The 12,971-nt window shown below is 35.6% G+C and overlaps 1 protein-coding gene across 12 annotated transcripts in view; it reads right to left on the reverse strand.

The window, feature by feature from the left end:
- NKAIN3 (sodium/potassium transporting ATPase interacting 3) overlaps positions 1-12,971 on the reverse strand; it is a 372,374-nt gene that overhangs the window by 17,535 nt on the left and 341,868 nt on the right. For all 12 annotated transcript variants that reach the window (XM_083823885.1, XM_083823888.1, XM_083823886.1 and 9 more), the window contains one exon: positions 8,909-8,969. In XM_083823885.1, the coding sequence (XP_083680011.1) occupies positions 8,909-8,969 (61 nt within the window). The remainder of the gene's footprint in view (positions 1-8,908; positions 8,970-12,971) is intronic.

Consider the following 12,971-nt stretch of genomic DNA (forward strand, 5'->3'; position numbering starts at 1 on the left):
GGTTAAACATGCTGGTTGTCTTTAGGTTTATTAAATTTAGAACTGAGATGGCTAAAATTATGGATAACTAATTCGTATTTTTTTGACTTTGCCATATTTGGGGAAAGAACATTGCCAATTAAATTATCTTCCAAAATTATCTGACTGAGACATGATATTCATAGCTTGATTTAATGTATTTCACTGAGTTGTGCTGGTTAGCCATCTCTTTTAGAATTTGTACTGTAGCTCCTTTGCAAAGTAATTGTTCAAGTGGTCTGTAAGGCAATCATGTTCATATATACATTGGGAAACATTACATGCAAGGGGACCCATAGTATATGATTTCTATCAGAGATACTCCCTCAAAACAAGAAATGAGAAGCTTTGGCTTTTTTTTTTTTTTTAACTACTGTATTTCAAAGCTTAGTATTGATAGACAGGAATTGAATATAAATCTCAGCTCCAGGGAAATTTAGTGACAGTCTCTTCTCTCATCTGGTCAGTATGGATCTGCCCATTTTTGAGGTTATTGTCTGCAAGGAAGAAAAAGGGAGGACATTTCTTTCTTCTAAGATGAAACTTCAGTGTCACTCTCTCAGACCAGACGTAGGCATAAAGGAAAAGGCATTGAAAATTCTGACCACCTAAAAAGCCAATTCATCCATAAGCCTTCCGAGTCTGTCAAACACGTTGAGATATTTGTAGCGGGAAGCAGTGGGAATATTTGTCTCAATTGTAACTGTTCAGCTCACTGAATCCCCAGATTCTTTACCAGCGTATTACCAAGATAATTTATGGCCAGCTCCCTGCTGGTATAGGGCCTCATTAAATGTGTATCCTCTTTGACTTGGTATGCCGCCTCCATAACACAGGCCCACCACTAGGTCCATGCTTACACATCTCACACTAAAAAGATGAATTAAAGCTGTTACAATATAGAGCTCTTAGGTATGATGTGGTAACTAGGCTAAGGGAAATTCCCACTCAGGCAACAAAAACAATGAAATGGATCTTATTTAAGCTGAGGGCCAGAAACTGGAAGATCCCATCTGCCTGTATCTTAAGACTTGGGGGAGATGGTATTTGTATGGAAGTATAGGAATCTGAAAATTTCCTTTCGAGCTCCACAAATTAAAACAGACACAAAGCTGTTGCCATTTAGAAATGAAAAAGTAAGAAGGTGGCAACTGCAAGTGGAAAATGGATTTGGAAAGAGATTTAATTTTAATGGAGAAGCTGGGTGAAAGCTAGGGGCAGGAGCAGGCACCACTTAGGCCTGTGTGTGATGTCAAGTGGAAAGCTCAGGAGAGGAATGCTGGATGCTGGAGTAAGATTGATTTAACAATAGATGCAATTTAAGTGAAAAGGCTAAGGTGCTGGCAACAGGGGGTTGAGATGGCATCCATTTAAAAGCAGATCTAATTTAAACAGAAAGGCCAAGGAGGTGGAAGGTGGAGACTAAAATGAAATCAATATTAAATTAGCTAAGTAGAAGCTTGAATCAAATCTGCTAGTTTTAAAAAAGGGCATACTGTGAGTATTTGGGGACCAAGGAATGGAGCTAAGAAATGTCAACGAGCTGTCAGTATACAGTATATTGCCTCTAAATTGGAATGGTATTTCCATTTTAGTAAGAATATTATTTATTACAGTAGTAAACCAAGAAATCTTAAAGGAAGGTGTGATTCCCAGCTTAAGGAAAAATGCGTTATTATAATTATATACCTATTTGAAGCAAGTTGTCTTTTATGTATATATTAATCTATGTATATATATACCTGGGGTGTGGTATATAGTATTCAGAATCAACAACAGAAATGTTTGACATTAATCACATTTGCAAAACAGGAATTTATAAGGTAGTAATGAACTAGCCTTTAAATGCTGTCCTTTCTAGTTATCAGTCTGGAAACCAACTAAAGGCTAAGGGGAGTTTGTATTTACCTATGTTTGGAACAAAATATGTGTGTGATATATATATATATCAATACACACAAACATTCATACACATATACACATCCACTTACATATATATATGTTTATATGCATCTATTTATGCATAAAGGTCAGAATTGGCCAATATATGCCCTAGTAGTGTTCTGACACATTTCTCTGTTCAGAGAAATATGTTAGTACACCCTGCAAAAAATAAAAATATTTTGCTTTCCATTAAAATATTTCTAAATGTTTAAATGAAGGCCCATTTAAATATTATATATATATATATATATATATATATATAGTACTGCTCTCATCTATTAATATTCTGTGGAATATTCAACAAAAATTCTTTGTGATAAAGTGATTGAGGTGATAGTTTACTACTGAATTTCAGGAAGAAATTTCCATCTCATGTTTGTAGGAAGAATTGTGGATAGGCACTGGAGGACTCTTATAATGAGTGATTTACCCTTATCCTTTAATGAAAAATAAATAAGCTGCTGGCTAGCATGAAAATAGCATCTAGACTATCATCTTCATACCTATGCCAGGAAAGATACTCAGAGTTTAATGCATAATTAAATTTGGTGATGGGAGAGGAAATTAGAGGCAACTCTACAGTAAAAAATGAGTTCTTTACTGAAGATGTACTAAAGTATTTTGTTCAAGTGGTACAGAAACTCTGCGAGAATTTCTTCAAGTTACGTGAGTCGCATATTATAGCAGGCTATACTTTATCAATGAAAAACTGAATTTGTTTACATGTATTTTAGATGTTGCTACTCTCTCATACTTCATCTACACCCTACTTGGTTAAACCTTACATGTTACATTCCACATTAAATTTATGATACTTTCAGGCAGATAACTTTTGCTGCTGCTAGAAATATTCCAGAGCCAAGACTTCCCCTTTTGTATATTGTGGACTATCTATTATTTAAAGACCATCTCTCAGCTAGAACAAGGTGTTCTGTAACAGTCCATGGAGATTACATATGGAAACAAAGACTATTTTGTACATTTTGCTAGAGGAATGTAAAAGCAGAGGACGGAATGGGTGTTTTGTTCTTAGTTGTTTTCCTGAAATGGATTATTCATCTACAGTTTTAAAGCAGAATAAAGAAGGGGGAATCATGCCTCCACTGTATTTTTTTTTGCCACTGGCTTAACTAGGATCAAGACTTCTTCTGGTCTTCAGTATTTATATTGTTTAACAGCTTTTATTTTATGCTACTTCAGAGGTTTTACCTTTGTTTTTCTGAATTATATCTATGTACTTATTTCCATAGGAACAAGAACAAATGCTTGTTCAGGCAATTGTATAATAAATTAATGTAAAAAAAAAGGAAAAAAGAAAGAAGAAAAAAAAAGAATGTAGTGTTAATTTAAATAGCATAATGTCCCATATGTATTTGCTCCTTCATTAAATACTTCAGAATTCACTGTATAAGTTCAATATAAGACTGAACATGCATTAAAGCTAATGATAGGTAGGAGGACACTAACAGGACTGTAAGACCATGGAATGTTGTTGCAATAATAGGTTTATCCTGTATATTTACTGTATGGGAGAAAGTGGAGTAAGTACGATAGCAAATAGGTGAGTCTGCATCTAGTCAGTAAACTCCCAACTGGACAGGCCTCTGTAGTCTACGTAAGCTGGAAGCTGACATTTGGCTCCATTAAATGTCTGGTGGGGTTGGCCTGGGCCACTGCTGAGCTGAGGGAGCCTCCTGAATACTTGTGGTGGTATTTCTGATCATATGTCATCTGCTTCTCTTCTCTGTTTTATAGTGGACAGCTACAAGGCAATGACAGCAGCCTTTGTCTTACCAGAACTGGTACATCAAATTCTGTGGTTTTGGGTCGTTCTTCCAGATGAACAGAAAGATGCAAATCTCTTTTCAAGCTTTCCAAAAATACTGATAGTCATTGTCATTTTGCAGAAATGCCAAAGCCAGGAGAATATTCTCAACCTGGAAGCTATAGTGGTGTTTGAGTGCCAGGAAGCAAAACTTACTGTCATTTAAAAGGTCTGTGTCAAGCATGTTTATCTGCTGGTCAGTAACAGCACATTTTGTGTCAATATCTAAAGTCATTATGGCCTAAAGATGAAACTGGTGAGTGCTAAAGCTCAGTGATGATCTTTGGCTGCTGTTTGGAAAGTTTCACAAGTACTCATTTTCAGTGAGATAATTTAAGATAGTCGTCATCTGGGCATATTTGAATCTGGTAATGCCCAACAGAAGTGTAGTGCAGTATCCTCTTTCTTGGTCATCTTTTATGTTAACTGTTTTATTATAAAAATCATATTTTTTAGGAGTTAAATGGACTCAACCATATGGGAAATTGCAATTGATGTAAAGATAGTAGTAGTGGATTCCCAAATACTGCTTAGTTAAGTAAACATGTATATTTATATGTAAAGGTAATCACACAGACATATGGATATGTTACTACTATTAGCTACTGTGCTAGCTCTTCATTCCTTTTGCAAAACATAGCGTATTTATAAGAATTTTATCACTGCTGGACCTCCTATGTAACTACAAAAATTAAAAGCAAATAAAAATTCTTTCTCTCGCATTAGATTACAGACAACAGATGCTTAATGTTGTGTATAAATGTAATGCCATATGTCAGATAAAGCGTTGTGGTAGTTTTTCAGCGTTGTTAATAATTTGGTTTACTTAATATTTGTCTAATGATAGCATATGGAGGTTCCTATAGATAACGCAGTATGGGGGAAACTTCCTTTTTAAAAATCAGGTTATTGTCTTCTGTTATGAAATACAACTGAGCTCTAAAAACAACTGGTTCAGGGGAGAGACAAACAAAAAATAATTTGTGTTTGTTAACTTTGTTCTTGTGGTAAGAACCACAAGTGTGGTTCTTGTGTTCTATTTTGTTGTGTTTCTTGTGTTCTATTTGTTGAATAAAACTTTCCTTTATGATGAATGGAAGCCCTTTCCCTTATTTTCTTTTATGTACAAAGGAGGCTTGAACTTCCTTGGATTGACCTTTTGATATTTCAGGCTTGTTTTTATAATGAATGGTGAAAGGACGATTGTAGGTTTGTCATAAATCTTCCTCTCTATTTTCATGTCTTTTTCCTTATGCAATTTAAATGCAACTCAGCTTCCACTTTACATATTCACATACAGTACAGAACTATCACTTTTGAGATGTGTCAATGTCATATTTATGAAATAGTATTTAGCAGCAATAATGCTATTGTTTCTCAAAGAAAGTCCAGAAAATATTTATAAATTTAATAACATTTTTAACAATGTATTTTTCCTAGTCCCCAGACTCCACTTTATTAAAACCATTCTGTAACTCTGAGAGGGTGGTAACAAGCTTCTGAGTTCATTTTTTGGAGAAAATGATTCACAAACAGGATAGTGACAGGCTTTTATGATTACGGATTTCACTTATTCTGTTCCTTCAAAAGGGCTTATATAGATTGATAGATCTACAAAGATAGAAATGAAAAAAATGAAAGGAAGAGATATAAATAGACTTTTTCATTAGGATGAATGATGGAAGGTATTAACCCCACTACAGCAGCGTGCCTTTTACATGTCTTCTTTTTTATTCCTTTTGACCTGCTATCATCTTCTTTCTAAGTAAAAGTTAACTACAGTCTGGAATGTAGGTAAAGGTGAGCAATAGCTGGAAATAAATGTTTCTTCAAGCATTATTACTGTTCAGAGAAGTGTCCATCAGCCAAAATGTCAGCCTCAAAATCCATTTAAGCACTGCACAGAGGCTAAACAGGCAGCTATTATTAATTTTTAAGTCTGCCTGACAGGTTTCAGACCAAGAACTGGGGTTAACTTGATGCACTGAATATTGCAGAATGTATTTAATTAGGGAGGCTGTGACTCTCAGATGGCTGAGGATTTCTTGCATGCAAACTACTGCAAAAATATGATGGCTGCATTTACCTAAGAAAAGAACGTGTTGCATCATATTAAAATGCATAAAATTGCTATTTCATTGCAGTTTCTTGAACTTTTATCCTACTGTAATAACTGTATAATTTAAACTTGACTATTTTGAAGAACCACTATACTTCTCTTTTAAATAAATTTTGTTCATTATGCTGCAAGTTAACAATATGAATTTTTCCAGAATAAGCCCTATTCATTTTTCTGTTCTCTAGTTACCAAACCAAATAATTTTCTCACTGTGCCTTGCATGGATGTTTCCTCATTTAAAACATAGCTGTGGAATTGATATAAATAAGTTAACATTTCTTTAATGTATTTATCTATAAAAATGAAGGACTCTAAAACACAAATGGGCATTAAGACACAAATTAGCCCAAAGTGAGATACCAAAGGGCTATTTAGTTGCTTCTGATTGGATTTGGGATCTTAGAAAAAATACATATTAAAAAGCAATAAACTAGAAATTATTTCACTCCACTGGTTGTGTAAACCTCCTAGATGTATCAGTTCTGTTGTTTTGTTCCACTTCCAGCACACAGATTTTTTTCTCTGTCCCAGACAATCCTCTGCTAAATAATAATAATAATAATAATAATAATAATAATAATATATTCACACAAGAATGTGGAAGACTATAATGGTACAAAATGGGAAACTGAAATAATCCTAATGAAGGTTGTAAAGATAAATTACAGCATACTTTCCAAGATGAGTAAGATGATTTTCACTTGTACATACCAAAACAACCAAGTTACCATTGATAGTTCTGGAAGACAAGCAGAAATTAAATGTAGATAGACGGTTCCTTTATGGAGAATGGACACTGGGTAGATTTTGGGTACTGTATCTCCTTAGCATTTGATATGCTTTATTGTTTAATAAATAAGTCAATTGTCCCTTCTCATTGATTGAGAATTCTCATTGATCTCTGTTGATATCATACAGCATGAAACTCTCAGAAAATGGTGGGTAGCAGTCTGAGGATAGAAGGTCTGGGGTAAATGCATTTTGTAAGTGAATAAGGCCATTATCTTGGCAATAACCCTTGCGGGGCCCCGAATGTAAACTGCTTATGCTCTTTATCAGGTGATGGTATTTTCCGAGAATAATATGCTATATTCTTTGATCTGAGTTTTGTATTTCTTTCACACATGCATAAAACACTGATATGTGAAGCACACTACGAAGGACTAAACAAACTAAAAATATTTATAAAACACCTATGGAAAAAGTAAAGAGCCTATCTTCCCAGGTACAGATATCTGTGTCTGTATGTGTGCGTGCTCGTCCAGACAGCATTACTTTTCTAAAAGTACAGTAGCCTGTGTCTTTCTCATCAGTCTGCCAGCCTTCCCAATCATTCAGTGAAGCCTCCCCCTTCCAGGAATTTTGTTAGCAGTTGTCTCATACACAAAGTTTCCCGACATCAATACGAAGCCCTAGATTCTGTCATGACTCACCACAGCTGTATGAAAAGAACAGTGGTCTCTAGGTTTCTCTGTAGACTTTGGTCCACATCTCATATGTCTTGCTGCCACCCTCACCTTTGGAGCTATCCTGTATTACCAGTTCCTGACAATCAGCAGTTTGTAGCTTTCTAAGGGAGTGTTGTTTAGGCTTCTGCTCCTCCTTAAGACCTACATTTTATGTTGCTTCTCCAAGTGTTCATATTTCTCATTTACTGCTCCAGGTTCCTTTAGCCTTTTCAAAGTGAATAATGTGTACAACATTCTTATGACTTCTTCCCACTAAATATTATCTGAGAATTTCTTTGATATACTTACTTCCTATTAGAAACCTAAATGAAAGCATGAGAATGCTTTTGACACTAATAACTGTCACATTAGGATGGAGAACTGAACACAGTATTGTTTGTAACAGTGGAAAAATATATTCACACTGTTTTCAGTCAAAAAGTCTGTTTTTCCATCACAGCCATGAATTACCTGAATTATGTTTTCAATAAGATTTTCAAGATATTACCAAATACTTTCTTAAGACATGAATTATTTTTGTGCTCTATTTATCTCACCCACTGGTGCTATTCTATGTAGAAACAAAACAACTATGTTAAGATTTATGAGTAAAACTTTAGGAATAAATATTTGGTTGTATATTATTTATCCTATAGCCATAATGTGATGTATTTCTTGGCTTTTTTTTTTTTTTTTTGGTCCTAAAGAGGCAGATATACTGCTTAATTCCTTACATATGAGAGGAGGTAACTGACACAAACACTTTTATTTTGAATAGTCTTGTTTTTCTGTTTGCTCCTGTTTACTCATTCTCATTGCAGTTTCACTACTGCTTTTAACAATACCTATGATAGTCGTGTGAGTATAGCGAGTTTGTTAGGCAGTTCTCACCGTCACTTTTCGCACAGCCTCCTACCAAAGCATTCAACATATTCATATTTTTCCAATGACCATTTAATTGTTTTTGATAAATGCTTTTTTAAAGATATTCACATTTTCGAACACTGAACAATATATGGGTATGTATATAAGTCTTTTCTTGATAAAAGCATGTTAAGAACATGGGGTCAGCATTTCTGATGTGTGATCTAGTTACGTTTAAGTGCTGAATAGGTCTGTCTAATTATTGATGAGAGTAATACAGTACACTGTAAATGGCTTGACCTGTCATCTGCATTAACTTTACTGCCGATAAAACCGTCATTTGGAAAAACAGACTAAATGTCTTCATGAGCTTTGGTTCAAATTTAAATATACATACATAAAAACTCATGTATATATGCAGCATGGATCACATCCTTTTCAGCAGTATAACTGGTTCATGAAAGTGTTTCACAGATCCCTATGAAAAAGTTCAGTAAGTACAATCCTGACTGTTATTGTACCTAAGTACTACAGTGTAAGTATGGGTTTGAGCAAAATTGGTTGTGTACTTGACTGTCAGATTCTGCCATTTTTACAAACTTTGTTCTTCATCTTGGTAGTTAATGCAAGACTAAGTCTCACCCCAGGTACTGTAGCTCCAGAGATGGATAGGTGTGTATCAGTACTTACAGCTGTCCTCTTCCTCCATGAAAATACTGATCACGTAACAGGCATACACAAATCCAATCAGCTGCATGAAAGAAAAGGAAAAGCAATCATTAGAACACTCTGAACACTTTTTAAGCTTTTATTACAATGCTGTATAAATACAGGTATCACAGCTATATTTAGAAAATATTTGCTTCCATTTCCTGAATTTATATGTAAATTTCAGAGTGAGTGGTCACAAACAGCTAAATTAAAGAGACTTTCTCTCTTTCGCTCATGTCGCACTATATTTTAAAATCTTTTTCTCTTTTCTAGCCCCACTGAGATCAGCACTGATGAGTGCTACTACAAAACCTTAGGTCTGAACACCATGTTAGAAAGTGCTTGGATCTTGATGTTAAGCTACTATGTACATTCCTTTATTTGTTGAATACTTCTGTGCTCACATGGCTCTGTTGACATTCAATGTTGAGGGCCCCCTAAGCACCTAATTAACATATAAAAAAAGATAAAATATTTACTGACTGCTATAGAATTAAGTTATAGTAAAGGTATTACAGAATCCACAAGAGGTGTCATTTGTCTTACATAAAGTGATCCAGTGAAGGACTTCTTGGCCAAAGTTTAATTTGATACGTGAAAAATCATGATGTAGCTAAACAGTGAAGTTGGGTTATGATTCATCAGCATTAGGAAACACCTTATCAGAAGGGCCTATCTGCAAACCACATTCACTATGCAAGAAAAGAGCAGACTCACTTCCTCAGAGGACAACACCAGCAAAATCATGCCATTATTTTAACAGCAGCTCCCACAAAAACTTTCTTCCCAGCCCAGATCTGTGTCACTTGTGCAACTGAGAGGAAGGGATTAAAATCTTAGGACCAGGGAATAGAAACTCTGCTTATTAGCTTTTCATACAGACAAAGTGTTTTCTTATGACCATCACCAAAGATGAAGAAAATTCTACTGGGAAAGAAAACCTAATAAACTGCACTGCCCAGACATGTCCATGCTTGAGAAAATATTGTTTGTGCAGCTGTACACAATTTGTGCTATCTGAAAGCCTTGAAGAGGCTGTTCATGAGAGATTTCTAAAATAACTTAGAGATTATTTTTTTTAATTAAAATAGTTCCTTTAAGGGTGTCATGGATCAACCATCTGAGAAGGAGGTAATTTAATAGTATCTAGACAGGTATAAGCTCCTTCACTGGCACAGAAATCATTCTAACCTGCTTTCTTCTCGGGCTACAGCAGGAGCTTTACAAGCAGCTCCAAGATCCTCTCTGCAGACAAAAAGCTTGTCCACACAAGGGAATTCAGGGAAGTTAAGATGAATTAACTAAAGCTGTGAAATCAATGCACGTAAGATAAAGCACATTAAATCCCTGTGTGGCCTTTTCCATTCAGAAATAAAGTGGCCTCAGTTCACTGTAGCTTAATCCTCCTCCAAGGGATTAATCTTCCCCATGGAGAATTGAGCTTCAGTATACCCAGGCCGAGTTCAGTGTGAATGAGAGCTGTCACAGTATTGCAGCCCAGTCCTGCCAGCTTCCTCTCTTGGGCATTCACCTCACCGGTGTTTTGGGAAAATGAGCCAGTAAATTTAATCCAGCTTTCCTCTGACTTTGAGCAAGCTGCAGCATTGGCAGCTTCCTTGGTTATTTGGGGAGTCATATTTACTGGGAGAAATTGCCACAGCCTTTATCAGGTGGACATTGGGTCGAAGTGTCTTTCATTTATGTTAACTGAAGCATGATTATATAAAAGCTTTCAAGGGATCAAGAAAAAAACAACAAAAAAAAACCATTATATTTAAGGTATATTGCTTGTGCCACCCAAACATTACACATAGATTAAACTGCTGTTGCATTAAGTATCATACAAAAAACAGAAAAAAGGTGGCTTTTCAAGAGGAAATGTCACCTGTTTATTTACAGTACTTCCAGCTCACCACTGACAGTGTGAGATTTGACTGTATGAGTCACTTGGGTTTGTTTCTTCTCCCTAAGCATGTGATTGAAATATTTTGAAGAGCAAAGCTGCTGAATAAATAATGAACATGATAAGAATGAATTGTAGTACAGCTTTTCAGGACAATAACAATTCATGGAAAACCTGTGGTATCAAAAAAAAAAAAAAGAAGAAAAATCAATAAAACAGATTAGACAATTCTAAATGGACCTGTCCTAGTAATTCTCCCTCTTTTATACCTCTATATCAGGTTACTAGCTATATCATATGACATTTGAAGACTATAGGCCATGATTAAATAGAGTTCAGCCTACATAACAGACTGGATATGAGGGGAATTGCAAGTGGTCACAGGCATTTCAGCAATGGTGCCCAGTAAATTGGCAGTGCAGCTTGGCATGTGCCCTGGATTGGGGGTGACCTCTTGCTTTGTGGAATATCTTGCAGGAAGCACATATTTTTTTGTGCTTTATAATGTGTGCTGGTGTCATTCAAGATATAGGCTCCAACCTCTGCAGTTCTTCCGCGCCATCCCCATAACAATATTTGGAATCTGACTACAGAAAAGACCAGGTTTTTATTTGTGCATCACCCTTTGCTGTCTGGCTACTCTATGGTGTAGGCTAGCTAAAGCTGATGATTGGGTGTCCTCACCCTCTGCCTTCAGCAGTAAATCCCAAATTTGCTAAGTTTCAGAGCACTCTGAAAACATTTACTTTTCTTCCTGATGTAAGCAAAGGTGGTACAGACAGAGTATTGGAAATAGGAGTGACAGTTCAGCCCACAGTCTTTGTGGGTTGAAAGTTTGTGAAGGAAGCTCAACAATTTAGAATTATTTACTGTTATCCAGTTCTGTATTTCATATTTTTTCTGGTACTCAAACTCAGTGAGAATGCTAGTTTCACCTCTCATCCTCCCAGCACAGGAAGAGATTTCCTCTCTCATAGGTAATAATCTACTAGACACAAAGAAGAAAGCAACACGGAAAAATACTCTGGGAGGTCTTCCCTCCAAAAAAGTATGAGGCTTGGCAAACCTGAATGTTTTAACAGTCATAATAGCTTACACCTTGATCTTTCAGTAGATCTTCTTAAAGTAACCTTTTCCTACTGACTTTAGAGTTCAAAACACGCTGTTGTAATGTCTTTGCCTTATTTATGATCTTATTCTTGCAGAATCAGCAACCTCTTTCTGCTTCTCAGTATTTCTTTGTATTTCTCAGCATTAGCAGATAAATATTCCTCAAACAGACAGAAATCAGTGTTACATATTATGTTTATGGCATATACGTGTTTAAAACATAGACTTTCCTCAATCTGATTATTAATTAATACCTAGAGAATTAAAAAAAATATATATTTAGCCACTCTCAGGTTTTTTTTTTTTTTGGGGTGGAGAAGGAAAAATCAGGTCTTTAATCACATTGAGAAGTATCAAAACCCACCATATTTCAAGAATAACTTTCTGTAATTAAAAAGTAGAATGCACATTTCTGAAAGAATACAACAACAAGGAGGGAAAAGAGCCCTTTGACATCAGTTGTCAGGTATAGGTGCTCAGTGGCGGACAGCAATGTTTGGCTTGTAACTAACATACTTGTAATTAGAGCTCTACAGTACAATTAGTAGGAAGTGGTGAAGTGGGAATATAACCTTCTGCAGTTTAGACCGCTTTCCAGATCCTTAAACAGAGCTACAGCCACCACAGTGTGAATATTTTTATAAATGAATTAATTAAAACCTCTTCTTTTGCTTTATTGATGGACACACTAATAAAATATTTATTCCAACAAATTACTTTTGCTATCTTGATTAACCCAGCTGCTGTTTAATTAATAACGTTATGCTCATGTGAACCCATCCAGCCATCACATTAATTGCCAATTTGCAGTGAGCTGATTGATGCGAACTGCCTGGTTTCTTGATATTGGAAATGTTGGCTATTGGCCTGGCACCAAATGATAGACATAAATGTGTGTTCCCTGATAACTAAAGAAACCATGATGCAAATGACCTGAAAGATATTTAATTTGCTTATCTTATAGTTCAGTAATCATTCAAGGGGACCAATGAAGTGGTTGGAACAGGATGTCCAAAGCATCAAATATCA

This window comes from Anser anser (genome assembly GCF_964211835.1).
Source record: "Anser anser genome assembly, chromosome: 2".
NCBI lineage: Eukaryota > Metazoa > Chordata > Aves > Anseriformes > Anatidae > Anser > Anser anser.